This window comes from Pelophylax lessonae (assembly GCF_965119305.1).
Source record: "Pelophylax lessonae genome assembly, chromosome: 6".
NCBI classification, from domain to species: Eukaryota; Metazoa; Chordata; class Amphibia; order Anura; family Ranidae; genus Pelophylax; species Pelophylax lessonae.
In genome coordinates, this window is record NC_138773.1 from 58,111,792 (window position 1) to 58,137,447 (window position 25,656).

The 25,656-nt window shown below is 46.1% G+C and overlaps 1 protein-coding gene across 1 annotated transcript in view; it reads left to right on the top strand.

Moving 5' to 3' along the window:
- LMF1 (lipase maturation factor 1) overlaps window positions 1–25,656 on the top strand; it is a 641,107-nt gene that overhangs the window by 77,535 nt on the left and 537,916 nt on the right. Inside the window, exon 3 of the mRNA XM_082261255.1 lies at window positions 19,995–20,005. Within this exon, the coding sequence (XP_082117381.1) occupies window positions 19,995–20,005 (11 nt within the window). The remainder of the gene's footprint in view (window positions 1–19,994; window positions 20,006–25,656) is intronic.

Below are 25,656 nucleotides of genomic sequence, written 5' to 3' on the forward strand. Positions count from 1 at the left end.
GCTCAGTTCCAGGGATTGTCTGCAGGCCATGCACAGCCTTTATTCCTAAAGAAAACTCCACCAGTTGTTTTTTTTTTTTTTCTCTTTTTCCTGTTGAATCCTAAATCTTTTTACTGCATGGTGCTGATAATTTGCATAGATCCTTTGCTCAGGTAGGAATCAGCCTCAAATCTGGTGTAGTCCCAAAATATATTGTTTATTCACCAGTATAGTACCAGCCTGTAATATCTATTTATATTACCCGGTCATTTATCAGTTTTCAGATACTTTGACAGACAAACTTTGTCATGCAATGCTGTACCCAAATTAATTTTATATCATTTTTTTGAGACGATGAAGCTTTTTTGGGTGGCATTTAACCCTGTCACATGTACTGTTTTTTTTTTTTTTGCACACATGTTTGAATAATTTAAGAACAGTACCCCAGTGCTGTTCAAATCTCTGTCCATGGGCAGACGGACCTCTTTGGTTGGCCTTGCCCCCTCTTTCATTTGTGGGGTCCCCTGGTTCAATTGGACCCCACTAGTGGGGGATCTCCATGTTCTGTGGAAAAGAGTCATAGCAAGGGCTTTTTAGTGTGGCTTATGATCGTTTGTTATGACTGTATTTCACTTTATTTGGGTATAACCCTTCCTTGTATGCTTTCCTGCAAACTATGGGTTTTTGTCGCAATTTGACTCTCTTATTTTTCTTTCCTTGTTCAGAGTTATGTCGCATGCCTGTTGCCTTTGTTGTAACATGTAAAACTTTAATAAACATGTTGAAACAGAAGAACATTATCCCAGATGAAGTAAGATACGATGAAGGGCATAGGGGGAGCCTGCTGTGACGTTATCACGTTATTACCGGAAGTTGTCAGGGAGCCATTTTGAGTGTACCTGTCTGAGTTTTTATGGAGAAAAGTGCTGTTTTATGTTATTACATGTGAGTGCAATAATCTTTTCTCTTTCGTTCATCGACGGACACATAATTCATAACTACTGGGTTATATTGTCTCCTCCAGGAGTAGGACTAGACAGAACAAAAAACACCTGATTACGCCCATGGGCTGTCAGCTGGTAAATACCCCCTCTCTCTGTTCTAGGTAATCCGTTTACAGTAAATCTGTCTAGTCAGGAGTAAGGACCTAGGCTCCCGGCTGGAATCTCTGGTCCTAGTAATTTCTTCTCCTTCCATACATCTTTTTTTTTTTTTCTCTCAGGATATCTACAATCAACTGCCAGGCTGGGCAAGGGGCTTGGCTGGATCCAGTGATCCCCCCAGCCCAGCCAGGGAGCACGTGCAGACTGCAGCTATGTGCTAAGTTGGCCACGACATAGCCTCACGGACAGAGGTTGGCCTTGCAGGGTCACATATGACTGGGCGTGGGTCTGAGTTGCAGGGTCCCTTGGCTGACAGCTTCCCTACTTCGGTGGTGAGGATTCTGTCTGGAGAGTTACCCGCACCATGGAAGGGTAAGTACAGTCCTCCCTCTCACCTTTTTTTTTGGGGTGGACGCGAGTAAACTCCAGGGACGGTTGGACCTGCCTGCAGGTTCCCTCCTCCCATCCTTAAATCCCTCAGTGAGCTGGGCTTCCCCCACTCCCTTTCCCACCTGTCTGGACCTGGAGTCTGGTCGGGGTCCCAGGGCAGAGGATGCAGCAGAAACCCCTGGGGTCTCCCCCACTATCCCCACTCTGTAAGAGTTCTGGGATAGTGTAAGTCCTGCCCTGGTAGTCTAGAGGGGTCCCAGTGTAGGAGACCCCATGGTGCATTCCCTACTGTTTGCAGTGTGGGTATAGTGCAGGGGGTGCTAGTGCAGAGACCGGTGCGGAGTGCGCAGCGGAGTCTCCCCTAACGTGTGTCCTACCTTCAGGGGGTGTCCCCTTGCAGAGGGGGCAGCATTGCAGAGGGCGCAGGAAAGATCCTGGCAGCAGGCTTCAGCATCTGTAGCTGATGGTGGCCATTTTTCCTTAGGGCTCTTTCACACGGTCCGCCTCCGTAGGCGGATCCGTGTTGCTTAGCGGGGATCAATCTGCGATCCCCGCTGAGCCGGCGGATGACAGCTCCGTCTCCGCTTGCAGAGCGGAGAGGGAGGTGTCACAGCCCCCGCTGCCCTCTATGGGGGATCGGATGAGAGCGGACCGCCTGTCCGCTCTCATCCGATCCGATCCGATTACTGAACGGATGCAAAAATAGGGTTTCCATCCGTCCAGATTTCACGGACAGGATCGGATACGGATGGCAGCGGGTGTCAGCGGAGGTGTCTCCGCTGACACCCGCTGCCCCATAGAGCTGCATGGAGGATCCAATCAGATCCGCCTAAAAAACTGACAGGCGGATCTGATCGGACCGCCCGTGTGAAAGAGCCCTTAGTCTGGCTGGTCTCCAGCTGGCGGTCATGTTTGTATTGCCCGATGATTTCACTGGGCTATTTTACCTGGCTATTTTTATGCTGGAGACGACCGAAGCCTCATGGGGATGCCAAAGCTCCTCCTCTTCCTCCTCAGTTTGCTCTTCCTGTGCCTGGGACATATGAACAGGGATGGTGTCTATGGTGATCCTGGGTCCGAATTCTCGGCGCTCCTCCGATCGGTAGGGCGAATCCTTGGGGGTCCCTGTTATCTCTCTCTCTCTCTGCTGATAGGTACCCTGAGCCTTAGGGAGATCCTTTAGGGGTGCCAAAAGATCGTTTTTGTACTGCAAGGTCTTCCTTTCCTTATAGAGCCTCAGGGCCACATCTTCCCCACTGACCCCCCTCATGGAGGTGGCAGGTCCCTCGGAACCCCAGCTTCCCACAGCTTCGCTGACGGTGGGACCAGTTGGTCCATGGGCTGCAGTTTATTTGTGATGCAGCTTTGGATACAGCTCCTGTGCTGTCCAAACTTTGTTTCAGCAGTGGTGATTAGACGCGTGCTGTGGCTTAAGAATTGGTCCGCAGACTAGGCCTCCAAGATAGCTCTCTCTGATCTGCCGTTTCAAGGCGATCACCTGTTTAGGGCTACCCTGAACAAGATCATTAAGGGTATCACGGGGGGGGGGGGGGAGTACCTTCCTGTCATAGTCTAGGAAAGGGAAGGAGCCTCCTCTCAGACGGGTGTCCTCCTTCTCAGCACATACTTTGTGCTTCTGGGATGGAAAATAAGGGAAATAGATCTTTCAAATCTTCCACGGGAGGTTCCAAGCATCCTTGGTCTGGTAAGCCTAGAGCTAGCCTGCAGACAAGACCCCTTCAATATGAAGGTCTGCCCTCACTCATTATTGGGGTTGAGGGACATCTTCGCTGGTTTCCGGCCTCGTGAACCTCCTTCATAAGCGTCAAGGGGATTCACAGAAAGGTTCTTTTGGGGGGGTACCCAGAAAGGGGGACTAAGCTTGTCCTTTTCAGGTTCCTGAGTCTCCTTGTCTGGATTTAATTCCTGCAAAGGTTCAGGTGATGTCTGAACTACCTAAAGTCCCCCCTATCCCTTTCCAGGGATATGATTTACCTAGGTCTGATTGAAATTCTGACCAGGGCGGTCCTTCCTCTGGACAAACTTAAGGAACCAAAGGCCGTGATTCACTGGCTGCTGTCACACAGATAGTTCTCTCTCCCATTTTGCATACAGGTTCTGAGTCTGTTGGTATCTACCTTCAAGACAGTTCTAGTTGCACAGTCCTACATGTAGCTCCTTTAGCAGGTTCGGCTCCACAGGAGGATACTGAGGTTCGTGGCAAGATCAGGGGTTCCTCTGGCAGACGCCGCAGGCGTCCAAGGTAAGGTCGGTATCATCCTCGGCTCAGGCTTCTTCCACAATTCATGCGAGGAATCAAGGGCGAGGATCTTCCAATTAGTCTGGTGGCCATAAACGTTCCTTGGGGGCTTTCTCTTAGAAAAGACCAGTTGTCCCAAGGGCTGATTTATCATCCTGCTTTACAGTCACTAGTTTTAATGGCTTAGCTATTGAAAGCCAGGTACTGAGAGATAGAGGTCTGTCTGGATCAGTGATACCTACTATGGTGAAGACGAGGAAGTCGTCTTTCAGCAAGATATACCATCGTATGTGGAAAGCGTACATTTCTTGGTGTGTGTCGGTTGGCGCTCATCCTCAATCCTTTCCTGTTGCTCTGATCTTAACCTTTCTTCAACAGGATCAGAAGTTGGCTTTGAGTACCATCAAGAGCCAGGTTTCTGCCCTGGCAATCTTCTTTCAGCGACCACTAGCCATGCACACTTTAGTTCATACCTTTATTAGGGGGATTCAACATGTGGCTCCACCTGTACGGTCTATTTTGCCGCCATGGCATTTAAATTTAGTACTTTTTGTTCTCCAGAAACCTCCATTTGAGAATATTCGAGAGATTCCCTTGCCTACATTATCCCAGAAGGTGAAATTTTTAGTGGCTATTACCTCGCCCCCCGCAGGGTATCGGAATTGGTGGCATTATCCTGTTGCAGTCCCTATTTGGTGGTCCATAGGGATAAAGTGGTTCTTCCTCCCTGTCCATCATTCCTGCCCAAAGTTGTCTCTGACTTCCATTTGAATGAGGACATTGTGTTGCCTTCCTTGTGTCCCAAGCTGGCTTATCCCAGGGAATTTGCTTTGCATACCTTGGATGTGGTTTGTGCGATTCAAGTGTATCTGGCAGCTACTGAGTCCTTTCGGAGGTCAAACTCGCTTTTTTTTTGTGGTTACTGACAGACCAAGGAAAGGGCTGGCCGCTTTTTCAGGTACCATCTCCAGATGGATCAGGCAGACGGTGACTCAGGCCTTTTCCATTAAAGGTCAGGTTCCACCTTGTCACGGCGCATTTGCGGCGCATTCTACTCGTGCGCTGAGTACTTCTTGGGCCTTGCGTCATCAGGCACAAATATCGCAAGCTTGCAAGGCGGCCACTTGGTCGTCGGGGCATACCTTCACAAAATTCTATATGGTAGATACTTTGGCATCTGTGGATGGCCTGAAAGTTTTTAGGCTGCTGTTTTAAGAGGGGCTGTTCCCCTTTGAGGGGGGTGGGCTCCTGTGACCTGGTTAAGGGCTCTTATGTTTAGCCTTGGGTTATTTTCCCCACCCCTCATTTTTCTTTTGGCACTGCTTTTGGACGTCCCAGTAGTTATGATTTATTGAGCGATGTGTCCATTGATGAACGAAAGAGAAAATGGGATTTTTTGTATTTACCATAAAATCCATTACTCTGAATTCATCGATGGACACAGCACCCACCCCTCTATGGAGTTCTGATACTTCCAATACTGCTTGCTACTAAACTGATTCCCTAGAGCAGAGAGGGGGGGTTGTATACCAGCTGAGGATGGCCCATGGGCGTAGCCAGGTGTTTTTTGTTCTGCCTAGTCCTACTCCTGGAGGAGGCAATATAACCCAGTAGTTATCATTTATGGAGCGCTGTGTCTGTCGATGAACTCAGAGAAATGGATTTTACGGTAAGTACAAAAATCCAATTTTTACAGTAGGGCTGGCCATACACTCTACAATTTTCTTATTCAATTTCCTTTTGATTTACCTTCAACTATGTAGTGCAAGGGGTTGCCTGATTGCATACAAATTAAAAGTGACCTCATATTAAATGGTCTATAGGAAAGTGTACATTAAAATTGTATAATGTATGGCCAGCCTAATGGTACGTACACACGATCCGAAAATTTGATGACAGATCATCCATTTTTATTTTTTTTCTTTGCATGCTAGTCACATATCGAAAAAGGAGAGGTTGCTTAAGTTACTAAAATTCTTGTATGACAGAATAAAAAATCGGATGTGCTGTAATATGTTGTAGTATTTGTGTTGCATTTTTGGACAACAACTGTACTGAATAAAAAAAATCATACGATCTGGTGATATACGAGAAACATTTTTGTGCTTGTTCGATCAGATAATATCTGATGAACTGCCGTGATTGGCTCTCGAAAGCCCTGTAGTAACCATCCAATTATTGTACGATCTATTAGAACGCTGTATTTTTACTTCGATTTTTGGATCATGTGTATGGGCCATCAAAGTACTTTTTATATGGTTTACACTATGAGGAGTTTCCTCTTTTATCTCTAACATATTGCTGTTCAGATGGATTTTCGAGTGAGGTTGCACCTTATATGTGTATACCTGAGATGACCAGAAAACCATATCCATATTGATGACCATTTATATGAAGATGTTTATGATGCCATATGCCTTGTTTACCTTATCTGTAATGGATGGTCAACTCTTTCTGGTAGGCCTTGCATGGTGTCACTGGGTGGAGGATTCGATCAACAGCATGTCTTATCTAGTGACTGGAGTCACCTATTTATTCGTCTACTGATCACCTTTGGACTACACTTTCATTATTATTTTTGCCTTTTGGTGTTTATGGGCCCTTTTTTTCTTTATATATTCATTTTGTGGTCACTTGTTGTACATGTGGATATTAGCGCAGCATTTTTTTGTTATTTTCGCACTATATTTTTTTTACATGTATGTATGTTGCAGCTTTGTCCTTATATTTAGTACTTTTTTTTACCTTTAGCGCGGTTTACACTTTTTCTTTTTACAAAAAAAATCAATTTAGGCCTGGAGATTAGTTAAAACCCCTAACTAAGTTTTTTTCTGAAAGCAGAGACCCTGGAAAATGGTGGTAGTTACAATTTTTTATGTCATGATATTTGCGCAATGGTTTATCAAGCGCAAATGTTTAGTAAAAAATACAATCAAATGAAATTTAGGGCACAAAAACACAATATATTACAACATTTTTGGGTAAAATATAAAAGATGAGGTTATGCCAGGTTAATAGATACCCAACATTTCAAGCTTTAAATTTTCTATTAAAGAACTTTGGTACCTTGTATTTTCCTTGGGCAATGCTTTAAAGCCCCTACAGGTCATCCATTTAGAATAAACTGTAAGGCCCCATGCACACGGGGCGTTAGAAAAAACGTACGTCAAAGTTAGTTCTGACGCCGGAAAAAGCAGCTGTAAAAACATGCTTTCAGTAGCTTTTTCCATTGGCGTTATTGCACGTTTTGCCACGTTGCTTTTAGCAGCTTTTTTTTTCTTCCATTCAAAATCAATGGTTCCCTATGGAAGCCTATTGATTTGAATGGAGGTCGCACTGCAACACTGCAAGTCGGATCCGCCTTGCGGGGCGACTTGCGCTGTGAGAATCTTGAGGGGGAACTCCACGCCAAAATGGGAAAAAAACGGCGTGGGGGTCCCCCCCAAGGTTCCAAACCAGGCCCTTCGGGTCTGGTATGGAATTTGAGGGTAGCCCCATGCCGAAAAAACGGCGTGGGGTCCCCCCCAAAATCCATACCAGACCCTTATCCGAGCATGCAGCCCGGCAGGCCAGGAAGGGGGAGGGGACGAGCGAGCGGCCCCACCCCCCCTGGACCACACCAGGCCACATGCCCTTAACATGGGGGGTGTTGGTGCTTTGGGGCAGGGGGAGCTCTGCACCCCCCACCTCAAAGCACCTTGCCCCCATGTTGATGAGGACAAGGGCCTCATCCCCACAACCCTGGCCGGTGGTTGTGGGGGTCTGTGGGCAGGGGGCTCATCGGAATCTGGAAGCCCCCTTTAACAAGGGGGCCCCCCAGATCCCGGACCCCCTCCCTATGTGAATGTCTTCTCCTCTCCGGGGTCTTCTGCTCTTTTGCTGTCCGCCCTTCTTGTCTTCTCCTCTCCGGGGTCTTCTGCTCTTTTGCTGTCCCCTCTTCTTGTGTTCTTCTCTCCGGGGTCTTCTGCTCTTTTGCTGTCCCCTCTTCTTGTGTTCTTCTCTCCGGGGTCTTCTGCTCTTTTGCTGTCCCCTCTTCTGCTGTCCTCTCTTCTTTTCTTCTCCTCTCCGGTCTTCTGCTCTTTTGCTGTCGGCTCTTCTTCCTCCGGTCCTCCTCCGACGACGTCTCCGCTGATTATGCCTATCTCCGGTCTCTGCAGCTTATTATATAGCCATTAGGGGCGTGGCCCCGATGGCGTCATTGGGAGGCCCCGCCCCCTCATGTCACAGATGACGTCATCGGTGACATGAGGGGGCGGGGCATCCTGATGACGTCATCGGGGCCACGCCCCTAATGGCTATATAATAAGCTGCAGAGACCAGAGATAGGCATAATCAGCGGAGACGTCGTCGAAGGAGGACCGGAGGAAGAAGAGCCGACAGCCGACAGCAAAAGAGCAGAAGACCGGAGAGGAGAAGAAAAGAAGAGAGGACAGCAGAAGAGGGGACAGCAAAAGAGCAGAAGACCCCGGAAAGAAGAACACAAGAAGAGGGGACAGCAAAAGAGCAGAAGACCCCGGAGAGGAGAAGACAAGAAGGGCGGACAGCAAAAGAGCAGAAGACCCTGGAGAGGAGAAGACCCCGGAGAGGAGAAGACAAGAAGAGTCGGATGAAGATTTTTAATAAACTTTCCAAAACGTCTCCTGTCGTTATTTCCATACACTGCCTTTTATGTGGTGAATGAGTAGGGGTACAGTGTACCCCATACCCATTCACATAGGGAGGGGGTCCGGGATCTGGGGGGCCCCCTTGTTAAAGGGGGCTTCCAGATTCTGATGAGCCCCCTGCCCACAGACCCCCACAACCACCGGCCAGGGTTGTGGGGATGAGGCCCTTGTCCTCATCAACATGGGGGCAAGGTGCTTTGAGGTGGGGGGTGCAGAGCTCCCCCTGCCCCAAAGCACCAACACCCCCCCATGTTGAGGGCATGTGGCCTGGTGTGGTCCAGGGGGGGTGGGGCCGCTCGCTCGTCCCCTCCCCCTTCCTGGCCTGCCAGGCTGCATGCTCTGATAAGGGTCTGGTATGGATTTTGGGGGGGACCCCACGCCGTTTTTTCGGCATGGGGCTACCCTCAAATTCCATACCAGACCCCAAGGGCCTGGTTTGGAACCTTGGGGGGGACCCCCACGCCGTTTTTTTCCCATTTTGGCGTGGAGTTCCCCCTCAATATTCCCACAGCGCAAGTCGCCCCGCAAGTCGGATCCGACTTGCGGTGCGACCTCCATTCAAATCAATAGGCTCCCATAGGGAACCATTGATTTTGAATGGAAGAAAAAAAAAGTATAACGTGGCTTAACGCACGTTAAGCAACATTATAGCAAGGTTATTCAGCTTTTAGCAGCGTCAGGCGTTTTTAACGCTCTTACGCTGGTCCTCAGAACGCGCAGGTCGTGGGTTCTTGTTGCAGCTTAAAAACGCCTAGGCCACTTACAGCTCAAAAACGTCTGAGTGTGCATGAGGCTATAGAATAACATGGAGGGGCGTTTTTAGGCTGCAAAAAGAAAACGCCTGACGCTGCTTACAGCGGCGTTAAAAACGCCCCGTGTGCATGGGGCCTTAATATTGGGCTTAGAATTATTGCACTCACTGGCGTGCACGGCGATATGTAACGTGTATTGCAAACAACATTTTCGTACATAGGCACCCCTGACGGGTGTGTTTACATTTGTGTGTGCGCATACGTGAGGGAAGGATGGGCTAAAATAAACGTTGGGGGGAGTTTTAAGTGTTTTGGGATAACTTTATTTTTTGACATTTATTTAAAACTTTTACTAACACTTAATTTATATCACATAAGGGACTTCCCTATAATATTTATAATATGAGACTGGTTCTTTTTTTATGAGAAATCAGGAGTCTTTTAGACCCCTGATGTCTCATCTGCCAACAGAAAACGTAAGTGATGCTTTACACATCACGTATGGGTTCATTTTAGCTAGCATCAGTGAACAGATGTTTGCCGGTCTCCCTCCCCTCAAACAAGTGACGCCTGCCATGCGGAGCCGAGAAAGTGGCAGGGGAGATCCCACTGGGGGGGGGTCACAGAAAAGGATTGGGAGGCTGTACAGCTGCTTGATCACTTTAAAGAGGTTGTAAACCTCAGGAAAATAAAAAAATTAAAATAAAAAAGCTGAAAGACAAAGGCATAATGAGCTAGTATGCATCATTATGCCCCATAGCTTAGAATGGCAAGACTACATAGTTACATAGTAGGTGAGGTTGAATAAAGACAATAGTCCATCCAGTTCAACCTGTGTAGGTGTGTGTGGCCGTAATTATCTTGCATACCCCTGAATGTTCAGATTCTTGAGATGTACGTCTAAGAGTCTTTTGAAAGCCACCATACTTCCCGCAGAAACCACCTCTTGTGGTAGAGAATTCCACAATCTTGTAGCCCTAACAGTAAAGAACCCCCCTCATTGCCTGAGGTTAAAATGCTTCTCCTCCAGTCGCATTGTATGCCCTCTAGTCCTCATGCAATCCTTCCGACTGAATAGCTTTTTTTCTATGCTGAGATCACCATTGAGATATTTATAAATTGCTATCATGTCCCCTCTCAGGCGTCTCTTCTCCAGGGAGAATAAATCAAGCGATTGCAGACGCTCTTCATAATTAAGGTCCTCCAATCCTCTATTTAGTTTAGTTGCCCTTCTCTGGACTCTCTCCTGCTCCAACACATCCCTCCTGAGGACCGGCGACCAGAACTGGACAGAATACTCCAGATGTGGTCGGACCAGAGTTTTATAAAGTGGTCGAATTATAGTTTTATCTCTGGAATGCATCCCTTTCTTTATGCATGCTAATATTCTGCCAGCTTTGGCAGCTGCCGCTTGACATTGCATGCTATTGCTTAGTCTATCCTCTACCAGGACTCCCAGATCTTTCTCTCTACTGCTCCTTCCGCTTCCCCTCCCCTTTCTTCTCCAAGCTGTCAGACTGGCTAGGGACTGCAATGTTAAAGGAGAAGTAGGACCAAAGCTCTTTTGGCCCTACTTCTCCTGTAGGTCACAGAAGTGCACTTCATACTGCAGTCCTGTGACCCTCTAAAGCCCACTGTCAGCTGACTTCACTCAGGCTCTGAGGGGATCCCACCTTTTATTATTGGGATCCACCCAGATGCCTGAGGGGCAGTTGGCTCTGCCTCTAAAGCACCGCTGAGAGCTTGAGCCAGCTGCTCCCGCCCCCTCCCACAGCCAGTGAGCACTGGAGGGGCGGAGCAGAGAGCTGGTGACTGAGAGTCACAAGCTCTTTTGCTCAGTGAAGACCGTGAGCTGAGTCATCAGGGGTCTTTGATTGCCCAGTTCTCGGTTTTAAAGGCAGCGGGAGAAAGATGCAGCATCAAAACCCACACTTCTTTTTTAAAGTGATTGTAAACCGCCCTGCATTTTTATTTTTTTTTTTTACCTGCAAGGTAAAGGCATAATATGCTAGTATGCATCACATATTAGCACATTAATTGAAACTTGCCTCAAAACTAAACATGACATCACATCACTGAAGGCTGCTTCCAGGTTCGCAGACTCCGGCTCTGTGACTGGCCAGGGCCACAATGATATGACTCCCGCTTTAATGGCACAGGACTCTGAAGGAACGGCAAGGGTGGCCGTTCCTTCAGAGCGCATGCGCCAGTGATGTCACTGGCTGCAGGTACTTTAAATATCTCCTGAGTGGTGCACGTATAGGAGATATTTACACTACCTTTAAGGCTATAGCCAGCAACACTAATCATTGTGTTCTGCAGGCAGGGAAGGCTCTTCACTGGCAGAACACAATAGCGCTGTGGGAGGAAAATTCGGTCAATGTTGATGGGGGAATCAAGCAATTTTCTTTCCTTCCACCAAAAAGAAAATTGGATAATATATGGCTTGCCTTAGAGTTGCTGACTAATTCCTTGTGTTTCTTTAATAAAAATGTCACTATGATGACATTTGTAATTATCTGTGTCTATTTAATGCATGGGAATTGTACATCAGTTTGTCTTCGCAGAAGGAGCTGAGGGCTTTTCTCTCTTTTTTTTTTTTTTTGTCTCTTGCTTTATTTGAAGAACAGACCAAGATAATCATTGAAAGCTGACTGGAAGTCTGAATCAGTTTGAATTCTTGCACTCTGGAGAAAGGATTGGATTTCAAAGATTCATTTCATTATAAACAGCCAGAGCATCTCTGCAGCATCCTGTGCCTGGTGCTAATGCTGTCTCCAGGGCTTCCTCTAATAGGACTCTGTCTTTGCCAAGCTGAATTGCAGTTTTTTAGGATGCGAAGGGGAAGGATAGACACGGTTCATGGGAGAGGCGGGGAGTTTCAATGCGCACCCCCTTTGGTGTAATCAGTGCGTTCTTACTGGCGTCAGCACTGGGGTCCCGGGTTCAGCTCTATTAGGGTTACTCTCAGCGAGATTGTGGTTTCCATCCATGTTTGCTTGCTTCCTCCTTCTATCCAAAAATATATTGTGAGATTAATTTATATGTGAACCTAAGCTCTAAAATCTCAGGTTTAAAAAATAAATTTTAATATAAATTGAAAAGTCATTTTCAATGTTTTTAATGCAAGTTTTGTAAAAATAATCACTGGCGATCTACCATGAAGGTTCTAGTTCAGGCATTTCCTTCTATACGGTGTCTACGCTTTCCTGTTTGTATTACCACAGTTTTACTAGCACTAGAATTGTCTCATTAGTGTAAATTGTTGTATACTACCACCATATAAAAGGGTTTTAACAAATAAGTTCCCACTTATACAGCGCTAATATCCACTTGCCGACCACCCTATAGCAGTTTTACAGCTACAGGGCGGCCGCCCTGCGAAGGATCACATATACATATACATATACATATACATATACATATATACAGGGCTTTTTTTCTCAGAAAATAGGTGCAGGAACTCCCTTTTTCGGACTTTCCCCTTGTCTCCAGCCCTACCTACCTACGTGAACCGTTCCTTGGTTCCACCAACTACCCACCTCCCAGTATCATCCTTTTTAGAAAATACAGAACCAAGTAACATTTGTGGTACTAAGCAATTTGTATGGATTTTTTTATTGATAACAAAAAAGCAGTAAAATAGATCCCCTGCAGCCAACAATAATATACCCCCCCCCCCCAGCAGCAATAGATCCAGCCAGCGACAATGGGTCCTCAGCAGCAACAACAGATCTCCCAGCAGACAGCATCAATAGATCCTCCAGCAGCCAACTACAATAGACTGCTCCATAAAGAGTAGATCCTTCCCATAAACTGACCCCTCAGCAACATAAGAACCACCCCATTAACAATAGACCCCCCCCCTGCAAAATGAGATCTCTTCCAGAGACAATATATCCCCCAGCAGCCACACTAGACCTCCCCAGCAGCAATAAACCCTCCTGCAGGAATAGATCCTCACCAGCAACAAAAGATCCCTCAGCAGCTAGCATCAATAGACAATGTTGCATTCCTTGCAATTACATACATTCAGTGCTGGAGGTGCCGGAACTGCGTTCCCCCGCGTTCCCGCTGAAAAAAAAGCCCTGTGTGTATGTATATATATATATATATATATATACACATGAACATGCACTTCCGGGTAGTGCGCCACCGCTGGCTCGCTTCCACTGGGACCTGCTGATCATCTGGTACACAGGCAGAACGGCGATCTGCCTATGTAAACAAGGCAAGATCACCACTCTGTCAGTAAGGAAGGCATAGATCCTGTGTACCAGGGGTACCAATCTATGCCTTCCTCTAGTAAAAGCACCTCCCCCACTACAGTAAAACACCAGCTAGGCACACAGTTAACCCTTTGATCGCCCCTGATGTTAAACCCTTTCTAGCCAGTGTCATTAGTACAGTGACCGTGCATATTTTTTTTAGCAATGCTCACTGTAATAATGTCACTGGTCCCCAAAAACGTGTCAGTGTCACTCGCTAAACGCCTCCATTACTTGTAAAAAAATAAAAATAAATAAAAATGACATAAATCTTTCCCCTAGTTTGTAGATGCTATAACTTTTGTGCAAATCAATCAATATACGCTTTTTGGGATTTTTTTTTACCAAAAATATGTAGCAGGATACATTATGGCCTAAATTTATGAAGAAATTTAATTTTTTTTTTTACATTTTTATATTGGATTTGTGTTATAGCAGAGAGCAAAAAAAAAAAAAAAACGAAAAGAAAAAAACACAGAGGTGATCAAATACCACCACAAGAAAGCTCTATTTAGGGGAAAAAAAGGATATACAATTTATTTGGGTACATTGTCACAGGACTGCGCAATCATCAGCTAAAGTAACGCAGTGCAATATCACAAAAAAATGGCTTGGTCAGGAAGGGGGGTAAATCTTCCGGAAATGAAGTGGATATATCTTTTCATCAATCAAATTACAATTCTCTTAAAATGTCTGTGCTTAAAAAGTGTCCATGCCTCAATTCTCAAGTATATTTCCAAGAAATGCTCAGTGCTGTGCAATTTATATCTCCAAAAGTTTATAAATAAAAGTATATATATCTCCATGTTCATCTAGAAATACAGCCTGTGCTCCCCACCACATCAGAGAACGCACTGACTTGCCTTAACCACCTGGATTAGGTAAGGCCAGCCATACACCTTTCAAATCTCAGCCAGTTCTAAAGGAACTGGCCTATTGATGGGCAGACTGAATGTACCGAGTTGATCAATTAATCAACTGGAGTACAACCAGCCTGCTGGATTCTCTTGCAATTATCGCTAGCAGCTGCTATAGCTGCTAGCAATAATCACTGTCTTCTCCCGGTGGGGACAGCCTGCCCCGCCCTCCCTGCTAGGAGAAGATAATTGCTCGGCGGGAGGGGTTCCTCTGCCAACCCTGTCTGTGTTGATAGGAGAATCGTGAGGGTTCGTAAATTTGCAACGTGTATGGCCAGCCTAAGTCATTACAGGCTTGTATTGCCACAGGGGATTTCACCTTCTAGCACCAAACTCAGGCCAGGACCCTCCCCATTTCTCTCACCATTATGCCTCCTTGCATGTATGAAGTAATCGTCAATGAAAACCTCTAGTGTAAAAGCATTTACTTTTATTAAAACCCCTAATATAACACATAAAAATCCTGTTTCGTCATCCTGATGTTTTTAGGAGGCGTGGCAGGAAACACTCACCCTGCTCCTCCTATACACAGGTGGGTAAAAGGACTGAAAGGGTTAATTATCAATGGGAAGAAGCCCTTTAGGTGGTTACTACTTGCTCTCTAAACTTATCTCAAATATTGTCGCAATTATATATCCTACTCAGAGTACTTTATACTTCACTGAGTCTGCATAGAATGGGTCAAATGCACTTATTCTCTGTAACACCACGGATCGTCAATCACATCCAAATCTTTCAGAATAATCACATCACAGAAGACATAGCGCAATGTTTCACAGCTGGTCAGGACCTGCGGATGTCACGTGCTTGACGAAGGGGTCCTGTGCGGCTCCGAAACGTTGCAAAGATTTGGACGTAATTGGCGATCTGTGGTCTGCTGGTGAATATGTGCATTTGATCAGTGATGTCTCCAGTTCCAGCTGGTTCTTGCTGTAGCACCCGCTACTTCTGAAGCCTTATCCAGGAAAGTGTTCGATTGGAATATTGAATAGAATGGGTGTCCAGCCAGATCCATGTTGCCCTAAATGTCAGCGCAATCATGGTGATCTTATACACTTAGTTTGGCGTTGTCCCAAAGTTTATCTCTATTGGAAGGGGTTGGTTGATACCATTAACTCAGTATTCCAGGCTACCATACCCTTAGACACTAAGTGTTGCTTGCTGAATTTTTTGGGGGATGCAGAACCTAGAGAATTTACCCAGGAGGCTATCTCCAGAACCCTGTTTGTGGTACATAAACTGCTTTTGATTCATTGGAAATCGGCAGTATCTCTCTCTCTACAGCACGGGTGTCAAACACAAGGCCCGCGGGCCGAATGTGGCCCTCCAGGCCATTTCATGTGGCCCTTGCACCTCTCCTGCAGCTACCCCTTCATCTCTGTCCCTACCTTGTCTCAGCAGTTGGCAGCAGACAGGAGCACAGAACTCCTCATACAGATTCTGTACCTCTCTGTTTAGCCGCAGCACCACCTCATCTCTGCCTCCCCTGGTCTCAGCAAACTCCAGCCCCTCCCCTGGTCCTCCTCCAGACCCTGCATTTTCTTTTTCCCAGCTTCTTCCAGGAAGAAGCACAAGGTAAAGAGGGTACATTGTGGTGTAAGGGAAGGTGGGGGACTTTTCACTTCTGATAGTGAGGGGGAGTGGGGTGCTCTGGACATCTAGTCTTACAGCTACAGCCGGCCCTTTGAGGGCAACCATAATGCTGGTGCGGCCCTCGATGAAATTGGGTTTGACACCCCTGCTCTACAGGAATGGATTCGATCTCTTGGGGACTCCCTGCGCTTAGTAAAAATACATATATCAAAATAGAGGTTGCCCAGGCAAATTTGAGAAGCTTTGGGCTCTTTGGCTGGATACCCCTGGACTTAGTCCTCTGGAGCTGGATCAGATGTGACTCCTGCAGGGCCCCTCGGGCTGATGTTTATGTTTATTTTCTTTTTTTCTATATGTTTTGGTGGATTCTTTATATTTGCGGTATTTATATACTTTATTAACCATTGTCTGAACATTTTGATTGTGTATATGACTGTATGATAGAGAGCTGTATTTCTTGTTTTGTGTGCTTACTAACACTCTAATACTGTACCTTTTTGTTTTTATTAAAACCTTTTCTGATATCAAAAAAGAATGGGTTAATTCAGGGCTTGACAAATTTGCTCAAAATCTAGGAGCCAGCTAAAAAACGTTAGGAGCCAGTTTTTTCCGCGCATGCCAACTGGCCGGCTTCTGTCAGACCGGTTGCTATACACATGGGCACAGTTGCGGCCAGTTTTTAATTAAACGGCTGATGTTGCCCAGCATTCGACCCGTGTGTAGTTTTTTTACTTCTTCTGAGAGATATTAAAGGAACACACCAACCACCATGACCACTTCAGTGATTTGAAGTGGTCATGGTGTTAGGAGTCAGAAACACTGAACATGCTGGGATATTTACAATTATGTGCTTGAGGGCTAGTTTCACCCCTAGCACATGTGACCTACTGCTGGTGGTTACTGCTGGCTGGTACTGCTGGTGGTTACTGCTGGTGGTACTGCTGGTGGTTACTGCTGGCTGGTACTGCTGTGGGTACTGCTGGCAGACACTGCTGTGAGTACTGCTGGCTGGAACTGCTGTGGGTACTGCTGGCGGGTACTGCTGGCTGGTACTGCTGGCTGGTACTGCTGGCTGGTACTGCTGGTGGGTACTGCTGACTGGTACTGCTGTGGGCACTGCTAGCTGGAAATGTTGGCGGAGAGTGTGAGGAGGTAGCATGCAGTGCCGATGCTTTCTGTGTCTCTCCTCTCACAGGCGGAGTGCATTTTATATCACTCTGCCTGTGACAGGACAGAGCCGGAACTATACAGGAAGCATTGGCTCCGTTCTGTCACGGCTGACAGACACCGTTTTGTCACCAGACATGCTTTATCCTGCACAAAGGTATTATTCACATAGTATTTTTAAGGGATGAAAACTCCCAAGCCCCCCTGTGTGAGTAGTTTCCTTATTCAGACCTGACTTCCGGATGTAGGTACGTTACATCTGGGAGTCTTGTGCGGGATGACATCACTTCCTGCTCTGCCCAACGCGTTTCATCGTCCTGATTTATTTAGAAGGCGTGGCAGGAAGCTTTCACTCCTCTTTCTCTTACAGACAGCAATTAACCCAGGGCTCGACAAACCCCAGGCGCCAGGTCGCATCGGTGACTAGAATTAGCAGCCTAGCACCTGGGTTACACTGGTGCAGGTGTCTTGTCGCCAGACATCTCAAGTCTCCTGCGAGGTGCAAGAGTCTCCTGCATGCGGGCACGGCACTTGCTGGGTGTCAGGGAGCCGCAGCCCGCATGCAGGAGACTCCTGCACCTCGCAGGTGACTTGGGATGTCTGGCGACAAGACACCTGCGGCAGTGTAACCCAGGTGCCAGGCCGCTAATTCTAGTCGCTGATGTGACCTGGCGCCTGGGGCTTGTCGAGCCCTGGGTTAATTGCGGTCTATAAGAGAAAGCAGAGTGAAAACTTCCTGCCACTCCTCTTAAAAAAATCAGGACGATGAAAAGCGTTGGGAAGAGCAGGAAGTGACGTCATCCCACACAGGACTCCTGGAAGTAAAGTACCTACACCCGGAAGTCCGGTCTGAATAAGGAAACTGCTCACACAGGCAGGATGGGGAGTCTTCATCCCTTAAAAATACTATATGAGTAATACATTTGTGCAGGATAAAGCACTAATCCTTGTGAGTGGGTATGTTTATGTATTATATTAGTGGTTTTAATAAAAGTAAAAGGTTTTACACTATAGGCGTTTTCCTTATCTTTCCAGTGGATACTTCACACATGCATGGAGGCATAATAGTGAGGGAACTAGAGAGGGTCCTGGCCTAAGTGTGGTCCTGGAAGGTGAAATCCCCTGTGGCAATGCAACATGTAATGACTCACCTAATCTAGGTGGTCACGGCAAGTCGGTGTTCTCTGGTGTGATGGTGGAGAAGCACTATTCATAGGTGAAAAGAAACAAAGAATCCATGCTCATTACATTATAAAATACATATCACCATAGTGAATAGACAAATATATAAATAAATACATCTTCATTTAAATTATAAAAAAATACATACAAATTGTGAAGTCCATGTATGATCCCACACGTGAAAAGCGTCCTCAGTGAGTATAGAAAAGGTTCCTCTCCACCAGCATGCAGACACACTATACACTCACCAGACTTAATTGACCCCTATTACAGGGAGTAAAATTGCGCATATGGGAAAATCCAAGATGTCTTACATGAGGTCACAGGAATTAATTCAAACCGCTGCTGTCATCCATTTAATATGTATACCAGTAACGTATTCAAAGCTCCAGTGTTGCCATATAGAGAAGGAGAGGAAGAAACACTCTCATGGTGCAGTATATCAAACCATTTATTTAAAAAAGAAGACGGGGATCAGCATGTATTTTATAGGATAGCTGGTTTGCGCTCAACCTGCGTTCCAGCTGACCGGAAATGACGTATCTCAAACAACACCCAACGCCGTTTCGTCAGTCTATGTCTGACGTTCTCAGCACAGCAAAAAGCACTGCAGAAACGTTTAGAAGCAAACTGCATAGGTGTGAATGGAGCCTCATGGCGATCCACATTATAGACCAGAAGAGCGTTAAAAAGGTTAGCTGCAGCATTGAAGGTGGGAACAAAGTGGGCATTAAGTGCTAAAATATAAAATATACTTTTAAGTAACATAGGATGTTTATTTCTTTTTTAAAAAGCTGACCCACTACAATTTTAAAACTGCCCTTGTAGTGGGCCGCTCCCCAATTCTCCACACTGCAAGGGTTAAATGTTTTTTTTTTTTTGTCTGGGGGAGTATTTGGATAGAAGTTTTATATGTGCAACCGATCCCAAAAAGCCACTTCTCTTCGCTGCTCTGTTTGCTGGTAGCACTCTGACATAATCATGTACAATGCTGGACCAGTGGCCCTGCATTGTAAGTAAGGACTCCAAGAGCTTGTCCACAAGTCAGAGGTTCGAAGAGGGCTGGCTGCTGGGGAGCATGGGATAAGGTAAGTATAGCTGCTTTTTAATGTTCCCCCTGTACAAAATAGAGTATTTAACCCTTGCAGTCTGGTGGGGGGTGGGGGTGCTAGGACTGTAGTCCTGCTGCAAGGGTAGTTTTGACATTTCTCTGGAGTTCAACTTCAATATTTTTAGTTTTTAGGTGAGGGTTTCCTATATGTCCAGATAAAACTTTTTATTTTTGAACAGAGTTGAGAAGGCTCTGGTTCATACTGATGCGATTTCTGATGCATTCCAGAATGTATGGAATAACATTAGTTTCTATGGAGGTCATTCACATACTGTATATGCAGTGAGAACCCAATGTGATTGTAAAAAGGGTCCTGTGTGAGTTTAGTGCAGTGCGCTGCGATTTGTAAGCTCTATAGACCTGAATGGAAACTGCATGCAGATCCATATCTGTCCTATTATCTGCTTTGTCATTTTATGCCCTTGCAGATGTTTGAAGTATTTATTAGTCCCTAGAAAACGGACAGTGGAGGCAACAGAAACCAGTCAGAGTCTTAGTGTGTGGACTGTTGAATGTGATTGGGCGTTACTGACAACACTTATAGTTGTTTCTTCACACATGGAATGGAATTTTCTGTCTAATAAAATGATTTGCTTTGTCTATTACAGGTATTCTTTTGGTAAGTGACCTGATGGGGAACGTGTCTGCCCTATTCCTGTCTGTATCACAACTGTAAGTGTATAGTGATTGGATGCATTGGTGCATGGCTCATACCTTTATGTTACATTAGAGGAGGAGAATGATGAGGAAAACACCAGTACAATAGTACAAAATACAGATTAATGAAGTTATACAGAATTATGTAAAAAAACTTATTGGATGATAAAAGATAAAAATCTATAACAAACTGTACAAGTGTAACACATATGTAGTAGGGATAGACCGATGTGGTTTTTCCAGGGCCGATACCGATATTTTGGTTACAACATATCGGTATAGGCTGATATGGGCCGATATTCTGCACATTCAATCACACACATCCAATGCAGAGTGACCAGTGCCCCCATCCATGCAGAGTGACCAGTGCCCCCATCCATGCAGAGTGACCAGTGCCCCCATCCATGCAGAGTGACCAGTGCCCCCATCCATGCAGAGTGACCAGTGCCCCCATCTATGCAGAGTGACCAGTGCCCCCATCTATGCAGAGTGACCAGTGCCCCCATCTATGCAGAGTGACCAGTGCCCCCATCTATGCAGAGTGACCAGTGCCCCCATCCATGCAGAGTGACCAGTGCCCCCATCCATGCAGAGTGACCAGTGCCCCCATCCATGCAGAGTGACCAGTGCCCCCATCCATGCAGAGTGACCAGTGCCCCCATCCATGCAGAGTGACCAGTGCCCCCATCCATGCAGAGTGACCAGTGCCCCCATCCATGCAGAGTTACCAGTGCCCCCATCCATGCAGAGTGACCAGTGCGCCCATCCATGCAGAGTGACCAGTGCGCCCATCCATGCAGAGTGACCAGTGCGCCCATCCATGCAGAGTGACAAGTGCGCCCATCCATGCAGATTGACCAGTGCGCCCATCCATGCAGAGTGACCAGTGCGCCCATCCATGCAGAGTGACCAGTGCGCCCATCCATGCAGAGTGACCAGTGCCCCCATCCATGCAGAGTGACCAGTGCCCCCATCCATGCAGAGTGACCAGTGCCCCCATCAATGCAGAGTGACCAGTGCCCCCATCAATGCATAATGACCAGTGCATGGGAATTAGAGCGCTGCCTGATTACACAAAGAGCAGGGTTCTACTGCTTACCTGGCGCGGGCGCTCTCATACGAAGTCCCACCTCCTGGACCGGCTCCTATGATGGACGTCACCAGTGTGCTGTCTATCATAGGTAGGAGCCGGTCCAGGAGGCGGGACTTCGTATGAGTGCGCCTGCGTCGGGTAAGCAGAAGAACCCTGCTCTTTTCCCATGCACTGGTCATTATGCATTGATGGGGGCACTGGTCTAATCCCCATCCACCCTTCCCCTCCGGAGGTAGCCCTACCCTAAGAAAATATCGGTCATACCGGCCAAGTTTGTGGCTGATACCGATACTTTCAAAAAGTGAATATCGGCCGCCGATTATCGGCCAAACCGATAATCGGTCGATCCCTAATATGTAGTCATGGGCCATCTCTTCAGTTTTGCTGAATGATTCTTGTGTTTGAGACATGTATATATCTTAAAGAGAACATGTACTGTAAAATCTGTGTTTAAAAAAGGCAAGCAGAAGGAAAGGACTCCAATATTGCCTGTAGGCTCCCTGTAGCCTTTTATCAATACTAAAGCAGGGCATAGATTATGTAATTTTCCTTGGTTGAAGGACAGAAAATTACTTGATTCCCCCATAAACACAGTCAGTCACAATATTGGAGCTATTCCGTTCACCCAGGAATGCAGTGATTGCTGCTAGCATTAATTGACTTGGTACAATCAGCCTGCCCATAGATGGATTGAATCTCGGCTAGTCTCTGCTGAACCAACTGAGAATTAATTCTGCTATGGCTGGTTGAAGATACAAAGTCACCGACTCTTCAAATTAATGTGTTTTACACATTCATTGTGAAGACAGATCACATAATAATAAGAAAATAATCTTTTGAGGCCTTACAGGATCCCTTCCTCAAGATGACCTAGTGGTCCTTGAGGAAGAGACTTTGCCAGGCCCTAACTTGTCTGTTTCTTATGGCTTCTGTGATGGTATCTTCACAAAAAAAAATATCATGCCAATGGATTGATATCCTTCAGAGGTCAAGTAGTGTGAGGAATGCAGCTTCCTTTTGGACTCAATTGATTCCCCCCCCCCCCAACAGACTTGTAGTGCCTTTTTCTGCAGTGTGCATCTGTGTGGAGTCAGCCATCTTTGTAGAGGCAGGGTTTAGCATCCTTAAGTCAGAGCTCGCCCCTGATGACTGGAAATCTGAATAGTCAAGAAGCAAAGGAAGCACAGATCCACAGAATGGGTAAAGCAGGGAGATCCTTGCATTTTACATCCTCGGGTACAGTTTCCTCTCCAGCAGGGAGAACAGTGAGCAACACAGTAGAGACATCACCAAATGCCACCCCAAATTTCCTGAAATTAGAAGTCAGAGGTAACAGTATCCTAAATGATATCATGAGGCTACAGAACAGGATTGCCTAGTTTTAATTATGTCGAGGTGTGAACCCCTATTATTATGGATGAATTCAAGAAAGATGGTAGATTCTTAAGGATACCGCTTAGGCATAATTACCATGTTTAGATGTCCCCTATAAGATAGAAAATTCAGGTTCACGTAAATGGGTGAGTGCGCTTGCAACAAAAATCCAGAATCCAGCAACATCCTCCACTTAAAATTTCTCAGCAGACATTTGGACTTTAAATGCATTGACACTGCATCTGAGCACCAAAAACTGGATTTGTCAATTGGATGCACCACAGCCCTAGTTGAGTCTTCTCTAAGCAAACACACACATCTATCCATGTCTCCATGTTTTATTTTGCTCAGAAATCACTTAAAAAAAGCACCCCTCCCCCAGCATTTGTGGCTGTTGCCAGCTTGAGTAAGGGCAGATGATTCATGTAGCATTTACTTCCTGGATCTCATCTGCCCTTAGCTTAGATGTGCAGGCAGGAGGACGTGCTTAGCTGAGAACCGCCCTCCCCTTCTGAAGACTTCTGGAATCTATGACATTTTGGCCTAGGCCAGAAGCCAGGAAGTAACTGTAGAAATGTAAAAACAAAAAAGGTAAAACAATTAAACATGATATTCTTTCCTATCTATTTACTAATGGTTGTGTAGCAGATTTTCCAGGCATTGGGCCTGACGTGGGTCTGCCGTGGTCACCGGCAATGCCTTCAGCCTATTTAAGCTGAATACACAAGTGATTGGAGTCAAAGACCAGTCCGGCATCTTTGGTTTGTTTTGTTTATTTTATATTGGGGATGGGAGAAGGGAATGAGTGGGATACTCCTCTGGCTCAACTAGGTACAAAATGGGACACTTGAAGGAAATGCCTTTCAGCGCTGTCTTGACGTTGGCTGGGGGCCGACCAACGCTTGCTGGTGCTTCAAAAACACTGACTTGCTGTACTGTATTTGAAACTTGACTTCTGACACTCTGGTTAGCTTAAAAGTCCTGGACTGTACTGAGAACTGACTTCTGACACTCTGGGTAGCTCAAAAGTCCTGAACACTGCTCCCTCCAGTCCTCCCTGACTGAGGTAGCTTCTGTAAACTGCTTCTGCTGCTGCAACTCTCAACACTGTACACTGAACACTTCAGGGTCCACACACTGGCACCCCCTTTACTCTTCAGGGTCCACACACTGGCACCCCCTTTACTCTTCAGGGTCCACACACTGGCACGCACTTGTACACTTCAGGGCCCAAACTCTGGCACCCCTGTTACACTTCAGGGTCAACACTGGCACCCCCTTTACACTTGCTTCCTGCACCGGCTAGCTAGCTCCCGGATCCCTCTTAACTTCTCCGGAGTGGTCCCCTCTCACTTGACAGACCCCCAGGGGCAGTTTGCAGTGCTCACGAACTGGGAATGCTTTCCTGAAACTCTACCCCTCTCAGCTCCGCTGGTCCTCGGCACACCGGATCCTCTCTGCAGCTTAGCTCAGCCCTCTGTCCCCTCTGACAAGCCGCCTGGGACACCTGATTCCTCTGACAGGAGGAGAGACAGCCATACTCTCCCTCCCAGAACTCTGCTTCCAGCCAAAGACGCTGCATCATGTGCTCCCCTCAAACTTATACCCACTCCCAGAATGCTGTGTGGCAGAATCTGCCCTGCTGGGGTAGATACAGGCCTGGGTGAACCATTGGCTGTGTTTCCTCCATTGCCCAATGAGAACCCTCTCATTAAGTACAGTGGGGAGACCCCCCAGTCTCAACAGCCACACCTGGGAGACATGACAGCCCAGCTGAAAATCATGGCCCTGCTGTTAAGCAGACAAGGCCCACTATACTTTACCTAGCACCTACCTTTGTAGGGTGCTACATCAGCAACATAGAGATTAAAACTAGTCAATGTTGATTGAGAGAGTGAAGTTCCGTTGTAATGGTCATAAACAGCCAAGAACTCTCTCCCTTCCAAGACTGTGCTGGGAGTCTGAGAAACAAGTTGCAACCAACGCTGCCATGTATGGGAAAGGGGAGTGAGTCACATGATCCCCATACCCGGAAGTACAAGGTTTTCCACCTCACTCCCGGCAGCTGAACAGAGCACAATAAAAAGGTGAGTATATGATGAAGGGAGAGGGATATTAAAGTGAAGTTTTTTCTTTTTTACACTTGATCAAAACACAGGTGGTCTTTATGCTTTCTCCATTTAATTAAAGTAGAAATTAAGAGAAATCAAATAGCTGCTGGTACTATCAGGGACCTCATTTTAGTTGAGGCTCGGTGGGCTATGGTCAGTACTATGAACAATTTCCAGACACCGAGAATTTATGTAATTTGGATTTAATTTAAACATAGATCTCAGTTGCATCACTTTTTTAATATAATGTATCTATTTATATCTATATAGATATATCTATGTGTACTATATATTATATATAAAATTAATGGTTTGAAACTTCCTCCTTTTAATGGGGGTGCTGCCAATTTTTTTCTGTCAGCTCCCAGTGCGTAAAGCAGGGCTCAGATCTCAATGGTTTGCCTAGACAAGCTTAAGCTACAGTACAAGTGAGTATCAACCCTTCGTCCCCTGTGTGTTATAAAGAGTAACTCCACTTTTTTTGAGAAAAAGACCTTCCCCTCTGGGTGAGCTCTGTACGTTGCAGGGATTTTAACAAACTTTGTTGCAGATTCCTACCTTTTGTTATTCTGTAGGAATAGCTGTTTGTTTGTGTCCATGTGCTAAGTGAATCTAATGGGAGTGTTTTCATAATTATGAATCAGCTGCTGCACCTGCAGGGCTCTACTGAGGAAATTGGTAAGGTCTGCAAACCCTTAAACGTGCTTTCCTATTGAAAGTATCTCACCAAAAATAACATTTTTGTTGCAGGGGATGCCAAATTCTGATGCATGCAGACTTCTGGGAAAATCAGTGAGCCAATCACACAAGCAGGAAATTACATTTTTAGGGGGTGTTCTGTACACCATCTATGTACAGAATGTCTCCAGGTAGCCATATCGCATTGCATTTTACAGAACAGGTCATTTTTAATAATAGTCAATTACAATTTGACTTGAGTCACAATTGTATATGCTACATTTTAGTTTGCTTTTTTTCCCCTTCAAAGTGGAGTTACCCTTTAACATTCCCCTTTAATTCCAGGGGATTCTGTGA